Genomic DNA, 23,588 nt, shown 5'->3' on the forward strand with positions numbered 1-23,588 from the left:
TGTTTTGGCTTCATGATTTACTGTGTTGGAGTTAAATACTGTGGACAATCATCATCAGGTCTGTGGGATGCATTAAAGTCCTAATATAAAATCCCATATTATTGCTCCTTGTGATGAAGATCAATGAGGTGTACTGATCCCATTGAGACCCATCTGTGTAAGTAGTAGTGAAAAGGAAAATGGGTGTATGTGGTTGGATGGGTGTATGTGTGTAGGCATGCGCTATATACCTCTTTAAAAAAACCGAGGATGAAACAAAACTACTACACTATGTTAGAGATTCATCTTTTCTCATAAAACAAATGAGCTCTCTGAGTGACTTTTCCAACTATGTTGCATAGCCTTAACTCTCCCCTCATTTAAAGGCACTTACGGTATTCTGATTTTTTGCCCCACGTGAAGAGCTGCTTTCCTCTTGAAAGAAGCATATGTTGTTTACATGGTCCTGGGGTGAAGTCTAGCTTGTGTATCTTTCTCTAAAGATGCCTGTTTATTACATACAGACTCATTTATATTTTGAATAGTCTTGAAATCCATAAAAACACAATTGAAAAGATCTGAAATGAACCATCCTGTAATATATAGTGCCATAGGTGCATATTTGCATTATACAAGCATTTAAGAGCTGCTGGTGCTGAGGTGTTTTGAAACTAAGGCATTACAAGTACAAATGAGATTTGAATTGCCAAGTAATAGCAGAGATTTGAATTGCCATAGAATACAAGCAGATATTTGCATATGTTTTCCAATAAATTAAATTCAGAGGTGAGCGTAAGTGACTCTACAAAAGTCCAATGTGTTACAACTCACCTTCTTCCACTTACAAGGTGCAGTATTTTACTCAGATTGCTTAGACCCCCATCCCCTTAAATATTCCCTTTGAAAATAGCCTACTGTACTCACGGTACTGATTAGATATTTAACAAGCTGTTTAGCAAGATGCAGCAAGAATTCTTTGGGCCTGTTCTATTCCCTCTGAAATTTGTGCTAGTTTTTAAGTGGCTTCAAGAGAACCAAGGTGAGTCTTTGTCCAGCTGTGGCTGGAGATCTACATTCATATAATGACTTTAGTGCATTAATTTCATCCTTTTCTTTTAAATTTCCTGTTTTGTTAAGAGCAGTATCCATTGCTTCAGCATTTGAGCACCTCACAGCTGGGAGACTTCATACAGTAATGCCAAATAACTACATGAGATTCTGTAAAAATCAATATTTCCCACACAAACATGGTCCAGTAATTAGCTATTGGTTTGACCAGTAAGGAAAGCCTGACACTTAGCAGGCTCGTGCTCTGGAGAGGGGATGGAACAGATTAGAGGCGAGGGAAGGACTAGCTTTGGAACTAGCCACCGGCAGTGTATGCCACTGAAGAGATTCCAACCACTGGCACAGGACAGTGGGGAGAGTCTATCTTTCAGATTACTAGGTCCTAGGCTATGTAGAGCTTTAAACAGCATAACCCACAGCGTGAATTGCATTGCAGATAGATGATGATTTAGTGTTTGGATTAAAACTCACAGCAGTAATCTGGTGTTCGGGCCATTTATTAGGTATGTGGGGGAGCGGTCTAATGATGCTGATGAACCTTGCATTAGCAGTGTCTATCTCACTGCATGTCAGCATGCCAGGCTGTTACATCTTCAGGGTCTTGACGTTTGGGATGTAAATCTTGCAAGAAAAAGAATTATCCTGAGATCTCTAGTGTGTGCCTGAGTGAAATCCCAAGTTGCTAGAGCAATCCATCTGGCCTTCCATATTCCTGCTTGACCCAAGAAATGCAGGACCTACCATAAAGAAGACCATCTAAGCCTCGTCCAACCACCAAAGAGGTTCACTGATTTTGGTTAGGGGAGAAGGCTTTTTGTGTGTGAGTTTGCTTGATACCTACCATTGATTCACATCTATTTGGGAATGACTGTGTACTCTCCTTTGCAGAGCCAGAAGCTCCGAGAGGTTTTTAACCTGGATTTTCCAGACAACAACTTCCTGCTCAAGACTCTGACTATCGTGTCCGGCCCTGACCTGGTGGATCTCACCTTCCATAACTTTGTCTCCTACAAAGAAAATGTTGGCAAGGTATCCCTAGGCTGAGGGAAATGGGCCACCAGGCACATCCTAGAGTCATGGCACGGGGCAAAGTGGTGTTTGTATAGCTGGGAAGTGTTAGTGCAGCTGACGAGCTCGCTAGCAGCGAGAGAGAAGGGTAGGGTTCCAGTGAGAGAAAGAAATACAGTGCCCCAAGCTCCAAGCTGGAGTCCCTGCAAGCAGAAATGCAAATGGAGAAAATAGGGTGCATCTGCTGATTTACTTCATCCTCATCCCCCCTGAAGTTAACATAGATTAACAGAGAGCTGAGGGAGATGGGCAAGCGAATTCTAACTTGCATTATAAGCCTGTGGCAGAAAACAGGAGTGTGAAATTAGTTCCACCCTATCCAGGTAGTTGTTAGAGACCAGCAAATGAGCAGTGCTTCTTGTTGTAGACAAAACCTGGGCTAGGGCAGACATCTGGCACCATTCAGACTGAGGTGCTCTAGGTGTTAGTTTTTGCAGTCTTCTTACATCTCATTGCTTCAGCAATTTGCTATGGTTTGTTCCTAGAGCTGGGCTGAGGATATCCTGGCCATCGTTAAACACCCGCTTACATACAATGCTTCTCGTTACACCTTCCTGGAGAAAATGTAAGTGGCTTCCAATTAATACTGTTCTTCAGACCTGCAGCCTGTTGCTTCTTCTGCTTTTGTCTGTAAAGGCAACAATGTCCATGCAGACTCCTGGCAGTCACCTGCTCCTACAGCTCAGCTACAAATCCTTTGTCTGAACTCAAGTACCTAAAGAACAACTGTAATGCCAGCAGGTGAACTAATCATCACTGGTGATGATGACTAGCACCCAAGTGCTTGGGAAGCCAGGCAAGAACATGCTCAGCATTAGAGAAAAGCAGTGCAATCCCCAGGTGTAATGTATGGGTAAGATGCCCATCAGCATCACAGCTCTAACCCTGAGGAGTGATGCATCTGTCTTCCAAGATAGTAATAATTTAACTGGCCACTAAAGAGAAATAATTAACGATAATAACCTATTTGAGGTGTTTCTCAGGCATCAAGCATGCAGGGTGCTGCCAGTCTAGCTTTCACTCCCTCCTTTAGCCCTTTCTCTCCCTCCCACCAACTTCTGCTTATGGGGTAAAATTGCAGTTTGCAGTCCGCTGGGACATTGCGTGGTAACTAATGCCCAAATATTTTTCTCAATCTGTCGAACCACATTCTCCTCCTTGAGCCCTGACACACATAGCTTGGGAACATTACACAAGTGTATTCTTGACCTCCCTGCTCTTTTTCATAGACTGGTGAAGCTGAAGATGCAGCTCAACTCAGAAGGGAAAATTCCTGTCAGAAAGTGAGTATAGGAATTTACATCTTATCACAGACCCAGTCGGGTCAAAGGTAGAGTGGGTGGGTGAGGTCAGACTCTGCCTGATGTTCCACCTGCACCCAGAAGTCTTGACCTGAACATTTTGGCCCTACCCTGAGAGGTAGGGATGGAAACTTCTGACTCATGGCTGCTTCCCAAGGGGAGGATGGGATACTGGTGTCAAGGAGTAGTCTATGTCTCTCTGTTCTTGGCACTGCAGCAAGAGAAAGTCCCAAGCCACTGAGATTATGCCACTGAATAAAGATATTGATACAAAACCTGGCATGATCTGGGCTGTGTGACACCTTACTCATTGGGATATTATTTTGCAAATCTAAGCCTAAGGCTGGATAAGATCCAGGTGTCATTTTAGCTTTGCCCAAAAAATGGTTAAGAGGTTTTGGTTTTGGTCTGTATATGAATAACAGCTTTCTGCCTGATTGACAGCAGCAATGTCAAGCCCATTTCTTGCTGACTTCTATTATAAACATGCACAGTCTCTGGAGGCTCCCCCAGTTTTGTAGCATAATGGCTCCACTGAGTTTGTCCACATTCTTCTGGAATTGCACCAATATGAGTGTGTGTAGCATGGACTCTCAAGGCTTCATTCTTCCCTGTGATAGAACTAGTGGTGGTGCAAGGACACAGGAGGAGTAACTTTTACTCCTCTTTTCTGAGAGCCAGACTAGTTTGCCTCCTCTTTTAGGCCTCCCTCAACTTTTGATTCAGCTAAGATGTGCTGGGGTGCACCACTGCTCCAGCTCTTCCACCTTGTGCTAACACTGTAACTCCCCTGGTGGTCTGCAGTGCGCCTTCCTGTAGATGGTGTATGATGCTGATTCTGTACCTCTCATAGAAAACTTTCCAGTCTAGAGATATTCTTAGGAGAAGCCTTATGACCCCTTTGAACGTGTGTAGCTGGTACAGTGCAGAAGGGCTGAAGTGAAGGATTAAATTCTCCTGTTTGCATATATATTCTTCTATATTAACAATAAGGCAGCACAATCATTGCATTTATGGGGCCATACTTGGAGCTTAAAATTGCTCTGCCTTTGGCTTTGTGCCTTGCTATAACACCACAAGAGGCAAGTGCTAATCATTTGGAATAAATGCAGTACCTGCTGTGTGTTATATTGCTTCATTCTTACCAGCAGAATCTGTGCCAGCTACCCATTTCACTGAATGGCTGATCATTATTCCCTAATAATTAAAACAAAAAAAACTGCCCCAGAAATTCAATCTGTCAGAAACCATCACATGTATCAACAGGCTTTTAAAAATGTATAGTCCCTTAATTAATTAATAACCCTAGGGAAGAGTTCTTTAAATCAATCTTTAAATGAAATCGGCCAGTGTTAATACAGGGAGAAAACAGTTTGTTCCTCAAATAACAAGCTTTAAAAAAATTGTGTTTTCATATTGTACTTCTCCCAAATGTCCAACAGCAGCCTGGACTCCACTCTTTAAAGGGAGTGGAGGTAAGGTGCTCTCTATAAAACATTGCCTCACTACGGGTGCAGACACAAGAATTTTTGGAGCCCTCTCAAAAGGGCAGCAACTGATATATTTTAATTGTTATGTGTGAACGAGCTGAGAGTGAGTCAAATGCAGTAAAACTGCTCCAGCAAATGTTGAAATACAGACTAAAAACCAAGTGTTCGAAAGTGCTTAGGCACCTACACATGTAGGCAGGAGCTTAGTGGGATTTCCAAAACTGCCTTGGCCTAGCGGCTTTTGAAGATCTCATTCAGCGTTTTCCTGAATCCTGAGGCATAGAAATATGTTTAAAAATCTAGCCCCAAGTCACTGCAGTTCTTGCCATGATAGCCACTTGGTGACCAATATAAAATTAGTCTGTTGAGTTCAGTCCCCTTCTCGTTTCACACACCACCACATTTAACACATTATTGTTACCCTTGTTGGCTTTTAGCAGCCAAAAGGCCCCAACAGCTGAACAGACATGAAATCTGAATTAACCTTTGTGAGAGGGACACTGTTGCTGCCTGTACTGCACTGTTTTTATTAAAGCAGGATGAGATGATATTTAACTGTTAAGTTATTTTTATTTTAATGTTATGTAGCACGGCAGTAGGGACCCACAGTAATCTGAGCCCACTGGAGTCTGTCTGCCCTCACTGTCTGGTACCTTTCTTTTCAAAATGGAAGTTGTTTGGACTTCGGCAGCAACAGTTCATATCCATACATTGCAGTAGCCCCTTTGCACACGTGTCAAATTTGCTTTCTGTTTGCATAAAGGATTTTGGTCTGCTGGACAGACTAGTCTAGCACAGCTCAGTAGCAGCAAATATATAGAGAAAAAAAAGCTTTCAATTCAGTACAAAGCCAAATTCATCCCTAATTGACAATGGCTATTGCCTTTGACAGCAGGATGCATGGCCCCATGGTGGAAAGTGTTTCATAGCAAGGTTGTGGCACAAGGCAGCCACATGCTCCTGGATACTATGGACCTGTCAATGGTCAGTGGAAATCCAAAATGGGGCAGGACTAGGCAATGAGACGGGGTGGTTTATGCTAGTCCAGTGTGTCCCCATTATAGCCAACAGCAAGAGGGCTGCTAGAAGATCTCCAGCTAGTCTTTCATGATGGAACCTCTGGACTAAAAGCAGCAGAGGAGATACTGCCTGTGAAATACTAGGCCAAGCGATTGGAACATGTCTCTCTGAGTATCTGTTCTCTCACTCCATGACCCAGTTTTGCAATGCACCCTCTTATCCATATCTCACATTGTCCTAGCCCATCTCAGGGTTTGCACCTCCCAGGCCCCCTACCCATGCTCCCTGACTGCTTTTCCTATATTGCTTTACAACATTTTGCTCTAACTGCCCTTTTTTCTCTCAGCATTTTTCAGATGTTTCCTGCAGACAGGAAAAGGGTAGAAGGAGCTTTAAGTGCCTGTCACCTTCCAAAGGGCAAGGTGAGTATTTCATTATGGTCAAAATTCTCCATAACTTCAGAAAAATGTATTCACTGCCACTGCCCTCTTGACAGTATTACTGTTATCCATGAAGAGAATAATTATCCATCCCCTCTGACACTATATAGAGTCAGAGAGTTATAGAGAAGAAGGGTTGGAATGGACCTCCAGAGGTCATCTAGTTCAACCCTCTCATCTCTATCCAAAGAACCCCATACAAACCATAACCCATACTCTACATAAGAGTACCATAAAACCTGCCACAGGTAACATGGGGGAACCACAGCAGCCAATGACCTGCTTTTATAAAATGCTGTCAATATAGGCTCAAGAGGTCCTGGGTAAAGGGCCATGTCCCCTGCTACAGAGGAAGGCAAAAACCTCCACAGTCCATACCAATCCAACTGTGGGGTAAAATTCCTTCCTGACCCCAAATATAGCAATCAGTTTGACCCTGAATCGAGGAGCAAAACCCTCTAGGCAGAAACCTCTGACTTTGATCCCAGCAGGAGCATTGGCACACTCCAGTCAAAGTCCACAGCCTTGGCTATAGTCAATACCCAGGGCCTCTGAGAAAGACTTAAAAACACCGTGGCATATAGCACAAAAGGGGCAGGGGCAACCAGTAAAGCTCAGAAGCATGGGAAATAGCCATGGTAGAACACAGGCATAAGCACATCTAGATCATCTCTGACTAGTGGCTGGCCAACCTCTTCTTGAACATCTTGAGTGATGGAGAGTCCACAGCTTCTCTAGGCAGTCTGTCCACTGCCTTACAGTTTTAACAATGAAGAAGTTTTTCCAAATATCTACATTAAATTTACTTTGCTGGAACTTCAAGCCATTGGTCTACATCAGGGGTGGGCAAAATATGGCCTGCAGACCATTCTATTTGGTCCACAAGACCCCTAAATAATTTAGAAAGTTAATATTTATCTGCCCTTGGCTGCCTGTCAAAGATGACAGCTGCTGGGGAAGTAGGACCCAGCGGGAGCTGGTGGCAGAACTAGCCACAGCAGCAAGTGTGGCCTGGTGCCGCCCTCGTCCCCACCATACATCCCAGCCAGAAGCCTCTGCCTAACACAGGCTGCTGGAGGCTTCTGGTCTTGGACTGTTGCTGCCCCCTCATTCTAAGGGAAATACAGATAAGAAGGAGGGAGGGAGGTGGGCAGAGGAGGAGTGTGGGTAATTGCCCCAGGTCTCAGGGCCGGCCAGGCTGGCTCCTGCAGTCCTGGGAACCACATGGTACCAGCAGGCATGCAGGGGGAAGCAGGGAAATGGCTGCAGCAGGTGTGGGGAAGGGGCAGTGAGCAGGTGCACACAGCACAGCACAGCAACAGCCAGGTAGGAGGAAGGGGCCTGACCAGTGCACCAGGGCCAGCACCAGAAGGACCCAGAGTGGGGCAGCAGGAGCACAGGGCCCAGGCTGCCAGGCACTCTATGGATCCAGAGTGGCTCCCTCCTACCCCCACTTGAGCAGCACAGCCCAGCTCCATAGAGCCCCTGGCAGCCTGGCTCCATGCTCCTGCCGCCCCACTCTGGGCCTCGCCAGCGTTGACCCTGGGGCACTGGCCCAGGTCCCACTCTCCTGTCCAGCTGTTGCTGCGCTCTATGCACCTTCTCACTACCCCTTCCCCTGGCTGCCACTGCCATTTCCCTGCTCCCCCCTGCCCGCTGTGCTCTGGCACCATGTGGTTCCCAGCTGCAGCGTTGGGACTGCAGGCACAGGTGGGACATGGTGCTGGAGCAGCAGGGGTGGGGGAAGTGGCAGGAGAAAGGCAGCAGTGGCAGATGGAGGGCAAGTGGCAGCAAGCAGGAGCACAGGTCCACACTGGTGCCCTGGGGCCAGGAGTGGCAGAAACGCAGAGCCTGGGCTTGCAGGAGCACTGGTGGGGTATCTGCCTGCTGCAGGGGTGAGCTGTGGGCAAACCCTCCCCCTCCATGCAAGCCACAACCCTCCCTAGCCACCCTTCCCCCACACACTCAAAGCCCCCCACAAAACCCATACCCACCCACACCCCACACACCCACATACAACCCCTGCCCCACACCCCACATACCCACAAACCTATGCCCATTCTCCTGCCCACACCCCCCACATATACAAGAGTAAGACTTCATTTTAAGCTATTGTACAATCACCTCTATGTACACTACACAAATGCATGTAAATCAGGACAAAAATATTTTTTGAAATCAAATTAATGTACATAGTACATGTTTGATTTTTAGAATATAATTTGGTATTTTTCTGGTTCAGAGATGGCAAAACCCCTTGCTGAAAGGAGTAATTCCCGGGGGTAAGGGGAGGGACTTCTGGTGGCAAAGGTCAGGGGTTAGGGGCAAAACTTTTGGTCCCAAGATGGTGACCAGGGGGTGGGGCACCTGTCAAGGGGTGGGGCTACCCATGCAGCCCTCAGTGGCTTGCCCAAACTCAGTAAGCAGCCCTCCACCCAAAATAATTGCTCGCCCCTGGGCTGCATCCTCCTGTCTGCAGCTAGAGAGAAAAGGTCATTTCCCTCTTCCTCATTGGCAGCTCTTCAGTTATTTGAAGACTGCCATCATGTCAAGTCTTAAGTGCCTTTTCCACAGCTGAACATACCTAGCTCCTTCAGCTCTCCTCATATGCTGCTCTCCAAGCCCTTTATCATCTTTGTTGACTGCGTGTAGACCCTTTCTAACTTCTCCACATCCTTTTTAAAATGTGGAGCCCAGAACTGCACACAGTACTTCGATGAGGCCTAACTAGCGCTGAACAGACAGGCACTATCATTTCCTGTGTTTTGCACCTAAGTCTTCTACTGATGCAGCCCAAAACCACATTCACCTTTTGTGTGGTTGCCTCGCACTGCAGACTTATAATGAGTTTGTAATCGATCCACCAAGACTCACAAGTTCTTTTCCATAGTGCTACAATCCAGCCAGGTGTCACCCATTTTATATTTGTGTTTTTGATTATTCCTCCTGAGGTGTAGCACTTTGCATTTGTCTGCATCGAGCTTCATCCTGTTAACTGTAGCCCAACTTTCCAATCTGTCAAGAACCTTCTAATATCACTCACATTCTCCAACGCAATCACAATCCTTCCCAGTTTTGTGTCATCTGCAAACTTGCTTCAAGAAGCTTTGTGTGCCAACATCCAAAACATTAAAAAACACAGTGAACAGCATTGGGTCCAGTACAGACTCCTGTGGGACTGCACTTGAAACCTCCTGTCATTTCTGATATAGACCAGTTCAAAATTACTCGTTGTTTGCAGCTATTGATCCAGTTATCTGTCTACCTTATAGTAGTTTTATCCAGTCCACATTTTTCCAATTTGTTATGAGAAGGTCATGTGAGACCTTGTCAGAATTCATACCACTTCGTAGCACCACCCTGGCATTAGATCTGCCAAGTCTCGCAGCAGGTCAGTGGCAATTTCAGGACGATAATCCTGGTCTTCTGAATCCCAAACCAGTGTATTGTCCCCTAACCACTCTGCCTCCCTGACCAACACCAAGCTACAGTCACACAACTGCCCCCCTGAAGTAACTTCGTATAGACTTTTCTCAGCAGCCTTATGACTTTTCTTTGGGTGCTCTGCCTACTAAGGGGTTGTAGGTTGTAGCCATGTTGGTCTAAGGACATAGGCAGACATAGGTAGGTTCTTTGGGTGAATCTGATACCTTTTTATTACACCAACTTAAATAGTTGGAAAAAATGCTATAGCAAGCTTTCAAGTTTAAAAACCCTTCGTCAGGCTGAGGAGGTCTCTGCAGTTGGTGTGTGCTCTTCCTAACACACACTTCTGCAAACTGCAACACTCCAAGCACTCTACAGCATGGACATGAGACTATAGATGATGAGGTATAACAAGGCAGTGAAGGCAGCCATGGAGCTAGTGTACTGGTATGTTGTTTATTTTGCAGAATGATGCCATTAATCCAGAAGACTTTCCTGAACCAGTGTATAAAAGCTTCCTGATGAACCTGTGTCCCCGGCCAGAAATTGATGAGATATTCACCTCCCAGTGAGTCTCTGTAATGCTGTAGGGGCAGGCCTTGTTTCATGAGGGAAAGAGACAGACAAACAGGGGGGCAATAAAGGAGGGAGAATGTTGTACTTTTAAAAAGCAGTTACTGGTCTGTATAAAGTGACCCAGGAGGCAGGTGCCTGTGTCATAAACAGCTGTGCAGTTAGCCTCTTCATATGCAGGCTAAACAGAGAGGGTAAGGTTTCACTGGGTGTAGTGTATCTACATATGCAATTAAGGTGACACAATAAACTCAGGAGCACTTTAAACCAGAGAAAACTGCTCTTGGGTGCAGCATCTACATGTGCACCCAGGGCAGCAGCAATCTGAGCTGGGGAGAAGTAGCTCTAGGCTGTTAAGAGGCATGGCGGGTCAGACCTGGGCTCTGGGTGGTGGTGTTGCGTGGCAGAGGGGCTGGCTGGGGCATGAGGGTGCTAAAGGGCAGAGCCACATGGTTAGGGAGCAGGCAGTCCCCACACTTTAGCACTCTCATGTCCCTGCCAGCCACAGTCACTGTCTACACATGCATTTCAGCAGTTACTTTCTCTTCCATAAGATGATACTGTCCCTGACAGTACTATCTTACAGCAGAGTTGATTAGTTTATTGTGCTCTAATACATATATAGATTTTGATGCTTTACTGCAGAGCTAATTAATGTACTCTTCAGTAAAGCACATGTGTAGATGCACCCACTGGGTCACAGAGACTGAAGTATCCTCTCACTGCTAGAGGTAGTTCGCTCCAGGGCAAAGTGAAGCATGTTGGAGTGAGTATGTGGGGAAGCTTGCATTGAGTTGTTTTATGAGAAGGTCATTTGGGACCTTGTCAAAATCCAAACCACCTCATAGCACCACCCTGGCCCTAGACTTGCCAATTCTCTCAGCAGTCCTATGCCAGGACCTCTGCACTGCAAAGAGAAAGAACATTCAACTAAAACTTTCACAAGTGACCAGTCTGCAAACTTGTGTCGACTTAAATGGGCTTGATTTTCAAACAGCAAGAACTTGGAAGATGCTGAAATTGAGGTCCCTTTTTAGTGTCTCAAGTCAGGCACAAAACACTTGAGGCACCAAAAACTGCTGGTCATTTCTGAAAACCAGGGCCCGGGTCCCCAATCAGTCTAGCCTTTCCCCAGAGCTAAATAAACATTGTCAAGAAATAAAAATATAAAAAATGAGAAAAGAATACTGAAAGGCCGAGTGAGTGAGAGAGATTTGCAGAGAGCAATTGGGGATGGGTGAGAGTCCAAAGAAATGCATACACATGGCCAGTGGCAGGAGGGGTCAGTCTGGGTTTCACTGCTATCAGGGGAGTTTTTCAGTAATGCAAAAATATGCTTCCTCTCTCTGTTCCTTACTCATTGTTTGCCCATAGCCATTTGAAAGCCAAGCCCTACATGACCAAAGAGCACCTGGCAAAGTTTATCAACAAGAAGCAGCGAGATTCCCGCCTGAATGATATCCTTTTCCCACCTGCCAAACCTGAGCAGGTGCAGAGCCTAATAGAGAAATATGAACCCAGTGGGATCAACATCCAGCGAGGTGAGTCTTGATCAGCACACTGGCCCCTTTCTCTAGTGTCCCTGTGCTGGGGGGGAGGGGAGAGGCAGGTGTAACTATCTTCAGGTCCCCTGCAGATTGGAAAAAAATGTTGGGGGTGTGATTTGGAGGGTGACATCAGGAAGCTCCATGTGCTTGGGGAATTTTACAACAGCTCTGAACACACAATGCACCTTACGGCTGTAAGCAGCCTCACTGAATACTCACTCTGCCCATAAAATAAAGATCAAAGTTGCTACAGTCCAAATAGACTCCCTTTATTATTGCGGAGAGATCTGTGCATGAAACAGCAGGGAAGCCAGGAAGAATCTCATACTGCATGCTACACCGAGTTTTCCCACAGTGTCAGGAAGCAGCCAACCTAATTCCTGCAAGTGCTCAGCAAGGAGCCTGGGTCTAATTCTTTCAGTGCCATTAATAGCTCTGTTTTCCCTGCAGGGCAGTTATCCCCAGAGGGAATGGTTTGGTTCCTTTGCGGTTCTGAGAACAGTGTGGTAGCACTGGACAAAGTGATTCTGTACCAGGACATGAGCCAGCCACTCTCACATTACTTCATCAACTCATCGCACAACACCTATTTAACAGGTATCTGTCCACTGGTTGGCTCAGGTTCCTTGGTCCTACCCCACAGCTTCCAAGATGTCTAGAATCATATGCATATACCAGCACCAGGGGTGGGTTTTGTCCCAGATGACAAATACATTGGGCAGCTATTCAACTTGCTAGGACTGAAAAGAACAAGCTTGCTCTGTAGAAAAGACAGACCCATGTGATGTTGGCCAAAGCAAAAGGGACCTAAGTATAACTTACAACACTCATCCCAGTCTTGTTTGAGTTGAATTTCACTTCTTTTTGATGGATTTTGTGTGTGAATGACCGTTCTCTGCGGGCATGTGTCATTTTCAGTGCAGGGTGGGCAAGCAGCTCTTCACCCTTGAACAAATAGCAAGGATCTTTTCATACCCCCAGCCTTGTTGCAATGCAAGATCGTAAGTTCACTTCATTTGAGTTCAGGGACAGGCATGGATATCATATGAAGTTCACATTGTTCCTGAATGGCTGGCTAGGTGTGTATGTCTGTCTCAGAAGTGTGTATGTCCTGCAGGAGTTGCTAGGCAGAAGTGTGCCACTCTTCTCTCTCTTGACACATGCTTATCCCCTTGGTTGATGTATAATATGGACCATCAAGTCTGCCATCTCCCCCATTTGCAACAAGCCATTTACCCAAAGATTTCTAAAAATGGTCCACACAAAACCTTACATGCAACTATAGTGCACAAACCAGAAACACCAAAACATGGTATAATAAGCCACAGGTTAGAGCAGAGGGGAGGAGAACACTGTGAATGTTTTGCTGCTGCAACAGCACAGACATAGTTGATTAATATATGCTCAGAGGATCCTAGGAAAAGGACCCTCCCATGCCGCAAAGGACAGCACAAACCCCGACTATCTGTGCCAGTCTGACCCCAAAATCAGTGATTGATATGACCCTGAGTGGAGCAGCAAGAGCTAACCAGGAACCTCTGAGTTTTCTAGTACCAGCAGGAGCATCATTGCCTCCCACTTTATCCACAGGTAAGGCTGGGAGTTTTAAGTCCAGTGCTTCAAAGGAAGGTGATGTCTCCTCTCTCCAACCACCTCACTAACCTACAAAGTTGGACAGATATATGCACTCTGATGTGTCATAAGGCAGGCAGCCTTCCCAAGCAGCTGGCAAGTGTATAACCCAATAGTTATGAAAGCAGGCCTAGCAAGGGGGCAGGTGTAAGTCCCTCATGATCCAGTTATGTATCCTTCCCAAATGGCAGGGTGGCCATGTACCCCCCGGAGGCTGAGGCAGTTGCATATCTACCAGTACTCCATCCCCTCGACACAGAGAGTAAGCATGTAGTTATGGGGACACAGCATGCAAGAGGAGAAGGGGTTAAGTAGGGCTTCATGGTTCCAGTTACCTAAATTTAACTGCAATCTGAAGGGGATACTTGCTCAGGAAGTGCCTAGAGCTCTGTTTCCCCTTTTTACTCCCAGCTCAGAAGAATGTTTTTACATGAGTACATGGAAACAGGAATCTCTTCTCCTTCTGTCCTGTTGCAGCTGGCCAATTTTCTGGCAACTCCTCTTCTGAAATGTATCGTCAGACCCTGCTGGCTGGCTGTCGCTGTGTGGAGCTGGACTGTTGGAAGGGTCGCCCTCCAGATGAGGAGCCCATCATCACCCATGGATTTACTATGACCACTGAAATTCTGTTCAAGGTAAGGATAGAATTGTCTCCACAGATTATTTCTTCTGCCTGAATTTGTAATGTTATCTACATTAGGAAGATACATGGGTGGGTGAAATGGCAAACAGCTGGGCTGGGGCATGGATGGGTAAGAAGCAAAGCTGCATGACTGGTGAGGTAGACGGGTAGATGAGCTGGTATTAAACAGGATGGTGTGATGCGTGGGGTGGTGAATCAGGAGGTGAAAAGTAGAGGGATAGGAATAAATGAGGGAAAATGTTTGAGCTGCCAGAGCTGGAGAGGAGCCAGGCAGAGGGATACGTGTCTGGTTGAGTGGATGAGCATTTGCTGGCTGGCTTTTCTTAAGTGGGTGGGTGTGTGCAAGGAATGATGAGTTCAGAGAAAAGACAATTAGCAAGGCCTCTCTGCAGCCAAGAGTGGTGAGTGTTAACAGAGACTGGGAGTTGTCAAACAGCCAGGCTGATGATAACGGCAGGTTTGTGTGCGACTGTAAGTGGCACTTAGGAGTTTGTTCCTTTGTCATTTCCATGCTTCATGCATGTACAGCTTACACTCAGTGGGACAGCAACCATTTTGTGGTTTTGTCATGCAGGTTCCCTGAATATTAGTCCCAAGATGCATGGCTAAAAGGGACACAGCCCAGGCTAGCCCCACTTTTCCCTCTAAAGTTTTAGTGCTTTAATCACAAAAAGTTACAATCACTGGACCACACTTCCTTCCTCTGCATCCCTTTGGGTAACATTGTAAGGAACCCATACCCAACCAGACAGGAACCAAGTTTTAGATGCTCTTCTCTGTCCTTATACTGTATTTTTCTTCATTCCTACACTTCATTATTTCTAAGACATTTGTGTGTGAAAAAACAAATCCTGTTTCTGTTAATGACTAGGCACATTCATCTGCCTGTCAGATTCAGTACCAATAATTTCCCATCCTCAATCCTGTGATATTACTGTTGCTTTTGCATAACAGTGCACAAGAAATAGCGAAGATAATGGTAACTGTGCATTACAGGAGCTCTGACTGCGTGAAGGGGCTCTGCCAAACTGTGTGAATGAACCTCCAGATGAAATTATGTTAATCCCTCATGCACTTGGATTTTAGTTTTATACCATACATGGATCTTCCCTTCTGCTGCTTCTCCCCTTCTTTGAGCCCCAGGTTTCTAATAACTTCATTTGCAACTACCCATGGTATTTGCAACTGAAATGCCAGTAGTCAGTAGCTGCTGCACATTTTAGTTTCCTGCAGTGCTAAACAATCAGGATCAAGAAGGGTTTTACAGGCAAGGTGGGGTTCATTTGAGAGTTTAGGTAAGTGTGAGTCCCAGCAAGAATAAAGGAAGTTTAGTCAGATGTCACTTATACTTTTTCCTAACCCTTCCAAGTTAATCCTAAACAATGTTATTCTCCTTCCAGACACCACCAAGCTCCTTTACTTAGATTCTCACTCATTTAGCAAGAGATAAATTGGCCATTCTACAACTTCAGCATCATCTGCTTACTTACCTGTTGAGTTTAAATTGAGTGAAAAATAATCTAAGGGAAGCTATGGGAGAGGAATGTGTGAAGGAAATGGGGTCAGAGGTGCTATATTGCTCATGAGAGAATCCCTGGAAATGATGAATGTGGAGACTGGACAGTTGGCTGGCTACCCAGACCGGTCTGTCTCAGGACGTGATCAAGAATACTCACACACTCCCTCTGTCTGTCTGCTCTTGCTCAGGATGCCATTGAAGCCATTGCGGAAAGTGCTTTCAAAACCTCTCTCTACCCTGTCATCCTGTCCTTTGAGAATCACGTAGACTCGTGAGTATCTATGGGCTGACTGACTCATGTCTGGGGAGCAGAGATGGGGGGATTAACACTTTGTTGGCTGTAGGGGGCAAAGGCAAGCGATGCCTTTTCATCTAATGCTGACATGGTTTTGCTTGGTGGCTCTGTGCTTTGGGACAGCAAGGTGAAGCATTAAGGCTGCAGTGTGAAAGGAGTTTTCCTTGGAGAGAATCTGAGACAACACTGAGAGCTAAGCTGTAAACTGCAGAGCAAATGTGATAAAAAATACGGGAATTCAGTGAATTCTCCTCTGTATTCCTTTTCAAACCTGCCCCTCCCAACTCCTAACCTCATGGAGATGATAGCACGGGTTAGATGGTGTTTGTTCTGCAGAGATGTTTCAGAGAGATGGTGGGGGGGGGAGTGTGGGAGAGGAATAGCTATTTTGTGGGGAGAGCACGGGGTGCATGATTGGGAACAGGCACCCATGCTGAGCTGTGGTTTTAGGTATGTTTTTTCCCCTGGCTCAGTAGGTCTGTGCCTCACTTGCATTTTATTTTGCTGTTAATTAGACCCAAGCAGCAAGCTAAGATGGCTGAGTACTGCAGAACCATATTTGGGGACATGCTGCTGACAGAACCACTTGAAAAATACCCTGTAAGTGGAAAATGTTGGGGTGAGCCTGTGCTAGGGGACAAGGCAACATGCAAGGACTGTTTCCTGGTGCCATGTGGTACCACTGCCTGCAGTACCACATGCAATGTCCCTGTGTAGGTCCTTTGTGACCAGTGGGAGGATGCTTGTAGAGGTATAAATGATGAAGCCAGCTTTAGTCCACAGAAGTGTGTGCTCTGTCTATATATCTTATATAGTTAGCCTATAAATGTGTATAGCTACCCAGTCTTATCAATGACTTTGACATAAGGGAGCAGAGAGCTGGACTGAGCTCAGCTCTCAGCTTGTGGCTGAGCAGCTTGGAGAACAGAGGGATAACTTTATGACTTCAAGGCCAGATTTTTTCTAAATCAGGGGCCCAAGTCTGCTTTCATTTACATCCCTGCAAGTCTGAAGTGACTCCATCAACTTCAGAATCTGACCCTAGATGGCTGAGCTGTGCACATGAAACGTACATATGCAGGTAGAATCAGGTAGGGAGCTGCATGTGAAAAGCAGCTGAGCATAGGTCCAGAAAAATGTCTGCACATGCAGTTTGCATGTACCAAAAGATGTTTTCCAGGAACCATTATGGTTTCATAATCCATACAAACATTCTTACCTTGCCCATGCCATAAATGTACACGATGTTTTACAGAGAGTTAATGAGACATTGCCCTGTCCCAAAAATCTTTCCATCTACAGCAAGATAATGCATAGCAAGGGATAGAAAGTAGTGTGTAAAAGGGTGGGCAAGATCTTAAAGTAATAATGCCTTGGAACTTATACAGGGTTACAGTGGACAGAGATGGTGTGAGGTATGGGAAGTTGGGTGGATGAAGACACTGAAGGAGACAAGTGGGTAGAGATGGTTGAGGCAGACAGGGAGAGGAAGGATTCAGGTGGATAGCTGAGCATTTGAGCTCTGTCTCTCTAGAGGAGAAAAATAAATCTGATGTTTTCTCTGTTGCAGCTGAAGCCGGGAGTTCCCTTGCCAAGCCCTCAGGATCTACTGGGCAAAATCCTGATTAAAAACAAAAAGAACCAGTGTACTGGGCAGAATTCTCTGAAGAAAGGGAAGAATGTAGAGCCTGAAGTTACTGACCAGCCTGTCCCTGGGGATAGTGATGATACTGGTACAGTATGAAAGAGGGATGGGACTAGTACAGCTCAGAAAAGCTGAGGTGGCCCCTTAGAGAAATTACAAACCAGTCTAGTGTTAGCTGGAGGGGAGCTGATCTCCTGTGTGTGCCTGGGGACTGCGGTGAAGAGAATGGGCACCTATACATGAGCAGTGAGGCTTCTTCAACATGCTTTAATTACTCAAGTCTGCTGGAGTGTGGTAATTACCAAGCTTTAGTTAAAGCCCTCCCAACCCCCCCGGCATTTTTAAGCACAGGGACACTGATACACAAGACACTTCCAGCACTTTAATTAGAGTGGCTCTCAGAGCCACCCTTAATTAAAGCACCCCACCCCCCAGACTTCCAGAGCATGTGTATTAAACATGCCTATTATGTTCAAATATCTTATAACGACTAATAGCAACACTAGAGGCTAAAAAGAGCACATATAACCTGTACATCACCTGGCTATGCTTGGGTGTCAGCTACATGGTTCATCCAGGAATTCATTTCCATATTCTGTCTGTTGGTCTGGTGAATGTGTGGATGACTTCTGTCCTGCAGTGTCACTGAATACCTCTCTGGCACCCAGCAAATTTGCCATGGCACATCTCTTAATTCCAAAGTTTTTGGAGGCTTGTACACCCTCATTTCTTCCCGTAGCCAAGACCTATTATCTCCTTTAGAACTTCAGCATCATAGGGTTGCAACAGACCTCAAGGATCACCTGGTCCAATCCCCTGCATGAATGTAGGAATGCTGTTCTTAAATTATTCTTATCAAATGCTTACCCAATCTCCTCTGGAAAACCTCCAATGAAGAAGATTCCATAACTCTCCTGGAAATCTGTCCCACTTCCTCACATCCTAATAGAAAGAAAGTTTTTTTCCTGAAATCTAATCTAAATCTAGTTTTCAATGTAAAACCATCTTGTACTTGGAGATCCCAAGGCAGAACAGCTCCAAAGGGCTTTCAGGTCATGGAGGCTTCCTGTTCCCATCACAAGAGGAGCACAGAGGCCAGTAGGAATGCATAGTTTCATAGTTTCATAGTAGCTAGAGTCGGAAGGGACCTAGGTAGATCATCTAGTCCGACCCCCTGCCTTGGCAGGAAAGAGCACCGGGGTCAGATGACCCCGGCAAGGTGCTCATCTAACTTCCTTTTAAAAATCCCCAGGCTAGGAGCCTGCACCACTTCCCCTGGAAGCCAGTTCCAGGCCCTAGCCGCCCTGACTGTGAAGTAGCGCCTCCTAATATCTAATCTAAACCTACCCTCCGCCAGCTTGTGACCGTTATTCCTGGTCACTCCTGGCAGCGCATGGGGTAACAGGGACTCCCCCAATACCTGCTGATCCCCCCGACCAGTTTGTAGCAGGCCACAAGGTCCCCCCTTAACCTTCTCTTGTGGAGGCTAAACAGGTTCAGGTCCCGTAGCCTCTCCTCATAAGGCCTGCCCTGCTGACCCCTGATCATACGAGTGGCCCTCCTCTGGACTCTTTCCATATCGTCCACGTCCCTCTTGAAGTGTGGCGCCCAGAACTGGACGCAGTACTCCAGCTGCGGCCTGACCAGTGCCGCATAGAGGGGGAGGATCACCTCCCTGGACCTGCTCGAGATGCATCTGTGGATGCATGACAGGGTACGGTTGGCCTTCTTGACTGCCTCCCCACGCTGCCGGCCCATGTTCATCGTGGAGTCAATGACGACTCCAAGATCCTTTTCCGTCTCCGTGCTGGCAAGAGGGGAGTTCCCCAACCTGTAAGTGTGGTGCCGGTTCTTCCTCCCCATGTGCAACACCTTGCATTTATCAGTGTTAAACCCCATCCTATTCTCATCCGCCCACCGTTGCAACCTATCAAGGTCAGCTTGTAGCCTATTGCACCCCTCTAGTGCACCCACATCCCCCCACATCTTAGTGTCATCAGCAAACTTGAACAGGGTGCTTTCTACCCCCTCATCCAAGTCACTGATGAAGATGTTGAACAGTGCGGGCCCGAGGACCGAGCCCTGCAGAACCCCACTGCCCACGTCCTTCCAGGTCGAGAAGAACCCATCCACTACCACCCTCTGGGTGCGGCCCTCCAACCAGTTGGCGACCCATTTGACCGTGTGGGCATCGACACCACAGTCTCCCAGCTTTTTGATGAGGACAGGGTGAGAGACAGTGTCGAAAGCCTTCCGGAAGTCCAGAAAGACTACATCCACAGCAACCCCTGCGTCTAATGATTTGGTGACCTGATCGTAAAAGGCCACCAGGTTGGTCTGACAAGACCTGCCACTGATGAACCCATGTTGGTTGCCCCTGAGCATGCATTCCCCCGCAAGGCCCTCCTGGATGTGTGCCAGGATAATTTTTTCAAAGAGCTTACCCGGGATTGAGGTAAGACTAACTGGCCTGTAATTTCCCGGGTCCTCTTTTTTTCCCTTTTTGAAGATAGGGACCACATTGGCCCTCTTCCAGTCCTCCGGCACCTCACCAGAGCACCACGAGTGCTCATAGAGCCGCGCCAGGGGTCCCGCAATGACCTCGGCCAGTTCCTGTAGAACCCTAGGGTGAAGATCGTCCGGACCAGCGGACTTGAACACGTCCAGCCTCTCCAGAAGTACCCTAACTAACTCCTCGCTAACCCCTGGCCCAGGCGTGTCTCTCCCGGGGCCCGAGGGGGGCCCAGCAGGGAGGTGGCTGGACTGGTCCCTACTTAGGAAGACAGAGGCAAAGAAATCGTTAAATATGTTAGCTTTGTCATCTGGCATGACGACTAAGTTGCCCATCATGTCCTGCAGGGGCCCCACATTACCCGGGACCCTCTTTTTACCCCCTATGTATTTGAAGAAGGACTTCTTATTGTCCTTAATCCGGGAAGCTAGTCCTATCTCCATCTCTGCCTTGGCCTTCCTGACTGCCCCCCTACATCCTCGGGCGACTGTAACATAGTCCTTCTTGGTGATGACCCCATCCCTCCATTGGGTGTATGCCTCCCTTTTAGCAAGGAGACATTCCCGGATGCTCCTAGTGAGCCATGGGGGTTTATGTGCCCTCCTGCTCCCTTTGACCCTTGTTGGGATTACCTCCCTTTGGGCATGGAGGATCGTCTCCTTAAGGAGCAACCACTCACCTTGGACATCTGGCTCCCTTCCCCTCTGGGTCCTCAGCGCTTCCCCAATGATCCTCCTTAGCTTGTTGAAGTCAGCCCTCCTAAAGTCTAGGGCTGTTGCCTTGCTGCAGCCCTTTGCCACCTTACGCTGGATGGTGAATTCCAGCAAGCGATGATCACTGTCTCCCAGGTGGCCCATCACCCGCAGCCCCCTCACCAGGTCATCACCCGTGGCCAGCACCAGGTCCAACAAGGCGTCTCCCCTGGTGGGACTGTGCACCTCCTGGGTTAGATGGAGGTCCTGCACTCTGGCTAAGAACCGACGTGAGCGATCAGACTTGGCTGACTGCTCTTCATGCAGCAACAGCTCCTCTGTAGAACGCCCAGAAAACAGACCCGATAGGGAATCCTCCCACAGATGTGCATGACCCTTGGTTGGAGAAATGCGACTGCAAACCCATTCTTCAGAGGAGAAGGCTGTGAAGAGAAGCTGGAGACTTTGGGGATAAAGTCAGTGTGCAGCCATTGTCCAGTAGTGTGCTGGAAGCCATCAAGAGGAAAGGCGTGATACATAGATGTGCCAGTCCAGAGCTTTGCCTTTTCATGCCAGGACCCTACTGCCAGAATAGTGTCCCCAGTGGACTGGTCTCCTTCTAGTTCCTATGTGCTTAAGCTGAGAGGGATTCCATCTTCTCATGCCTAGTGGAGGCAGTACTAGAGCATTTGTTGGTAATCCGTGATGTTCTGTCTAAATATGTTGCTTATGTGCACTGTGTTTCCTTAGTCTGGGCAGGTGATGTGACTGAGGAGGAGCCAGAGGAAGAGGAGGAGGAGTCAGGAAACTTGGATGAAGAAGAGATTAGAAAATTGCGGTCAGATGAGGTATTATCACTCACCTTTCCTCTCCTGGCCCTTTTTCCTTTTCTGGCTGGGGCTTGGTCTCAGCTAGTTACAGGACCCTCACTGGTTAACATAAATTGAGCCTTCTTTCCTTAGTGGCAAAAAAACCAAATGGGAACTAATGGTGGTGGGTGATTAGATGCTTTCTCTTCCCTCACGATAGTGACGTTTGTGTTTGATTCCAATGCTGGAAACTAACCATTTGGCTGTGGGACAGTGAAACTCTGGCTTGCAGCTGAGAGTAAATGTGAGAATGAAGGCCTTGTGAGTAGAGAACATAGCAAGTAGGAAATCCAGGGTGCCATTCCTGACCTAGCCAGTGACTTCTGCATGACTTAGGACAACACCCATCATCTTTCTTTGCCTATGTTTCCTTATCTGTGAAATTGGGATGATAATATATAAATAACAATAACAGTAATTGTCTGTCTCACATGGTTGTTCAGAGGGACTTAGTTATTTGGTTTTAAAGAAGTGCTTTAAATCATCAGAAAGTTGTGACTGATGTGCAAAATGGTCTTTTTAAAGGGGAAGAAGCATGTCCTCATGCTTCTGAGTGTGTTGTAGTATATAACTCGTTCCCTGTCCTGCCACTGCCTACCCACTAAGTGATTTTTAGTACCAATATGTAAGAGAAGGTTTCTGCCCAGCATTCTGCTGTGTGACCTTTGGGTTCCTTCTCTCCTATAGGCCCAACTGTGTTGTGTTTGTCCGGGAGGTATCACTTTACCTGTCTTTTCTCATTTTGCATAGGGCACTGCTGGCTTGGAAGTGACTGCTTATGAAGAAATGTCCAGCCTGGTAAATTATATCCAGCCTGTCAAATTTGACTGCTTTGAAGTTTCATCACGTAAGGAAGATTCTTGTCTTTTCCATGTTCTAAATGTTTTCATTCAAGAAAGTAGTGTAAAACTTCAGATGCTGAGAGTCTATAGATATATTTGCAGACACTCTGTTGCCTCAACCTATCTTCTTCCATCCTGTCTCTCAAAGTAGCACACATAGCTGTGCACACATCCCTTTGTAGGCAATAGATCAGATGCTGCTCAGTGACACTGGTAAAAATAAAGGACAGCACCCATAATGTCAGTGGAGTTATTCCCAGCTTGGCCTATACCAAGAATAGAATCTGACCCAGTCTGTGCTGGTATATATGGCTAGTTATTGTCTTCAGTGGGCATGGGAGAATATTACAGAACCTTGTTGGGAGAAGAAGAAAGTGGACTGATTCATGGTATTTATGAAAAAACTAGTAAAAGGCAGAGCTTACATGGAGCTTTACTTCTAATGTCTGCGTTATCTTGAAACTAAAATTCAGAGCGAGGCTAGGGGAGCCCAACTCATACATTGAAACTAAAGAAAAAAACGTGTACAAATCCCAGTCCAAGTATGACAAGTGGTTTGGAAATGGAAAACTGTCACCCAACATTTCCTTTCAAGGAAAAGGTGAACTCCTCAGTACATGCACACACATCTATTGCTTTGCAAGCTGGTCATTTAGTATATGGCCCCATAGTTAAGCCCAACCCAATCCCATAGTTAACCCCAACCCAACTTTGACAGCTCCTGTTAATGTGTAGGTGTCCCCGCACTCTGTCCCAATGCAAAGGACCACCATAGGTGGCCTTGATGTGATAATGATCCACAGTGAAAGGTGTGGCTAGAGGATCTCTATGTTTCATAGGCCAAGCATGACTTCAGCATGCTTTAAGAGGGCCTGAAATGATGAGCTGGGTGAACCTTTCTTTTAAACAAATTCCTGTTGCATGTTCCCAGAGAAGAACCGAAGTTATGTCATCTCCTCCTTCACCGAGATGAAAGCCTATGATCTACTTACCAAGTTTCCTGTGCAGTTTGTCGAGTATCCTTTTT

General features: G+C 46.5%; 1 protein-coding gene across 2 annotated transcripts in view; it reads left to right on the forward strand.

The window, feature by feature from the left end:
- Positions 1-23,588, forward strand: part of PLCB2 (phospholipase C beta 2) — an 82,108-nt gene that overhangs the window by 33,371 nt on the left and 25,149 nt on the right. For both annotated transcript variants that reach the window (XM_090033451.1, XM_090033452.1), the window contains 14 exons: positions 1,936-2,076; positions 2,601-2,680; positions 3,345-3,398; positions 6,273-6,348; positions 10,260-10,360; positions 11,740-11,906; positions 12,363-12,509; positions 14,022-14,179; positions 15,895-15,977; positions 16,517-16,601; positions 17,572-17,734; positions 21,601-21,698; positions 22,470-22,566; positions 23,493-23,577. In XM_090033451.1, the coding sequence (XP_089889577.1) occupies positions 1,936-2,076; positions 2,601-2,680; positions 3,345-3,398; positions 6,273-6,348; positions 10,260-10,360; positions 11,740-11,906; positions 12,363-12,509; positions 14,022-14,179; positions 15,895-15,977; positions 16,517-16,601; positions 17,572-17,734; positions 21,601-21,698; positions 22,470-22,566; positions 23,493-23,577 (1,535 nt within the window). The remainder of the gene's footprint in view (positions 1-1,935; positions 2,077-2,600; positions 2,681-3,344; positions 3,399-6,272; positions 6,349-10,259; positions 10,361-11,739; positions 11,907-12,362; positions 12,510-14,021; positions 14,180-15,894; positions 15,978-16,516; positions 16,602-17,571; positions 17,735-21,600; positions 21,699-22,469; positions 22,567-23,492; positions 23,578-23,588) is intronic.

This window comes from Crocodylus siamensis, chromosome 2 (assembly GCF_052110815.1).
Source record: "Crocodylus siamensis isolate JL-2025a chromosome 2, ASM5211081v1, whole genome shotgun sequence".
Classification (NCBI taxonomy): Eukaryota; Metazoa; Chordata; order Crocodylia; family Crocodylidae; genus Crocodylus; species Crocodylus siamensis.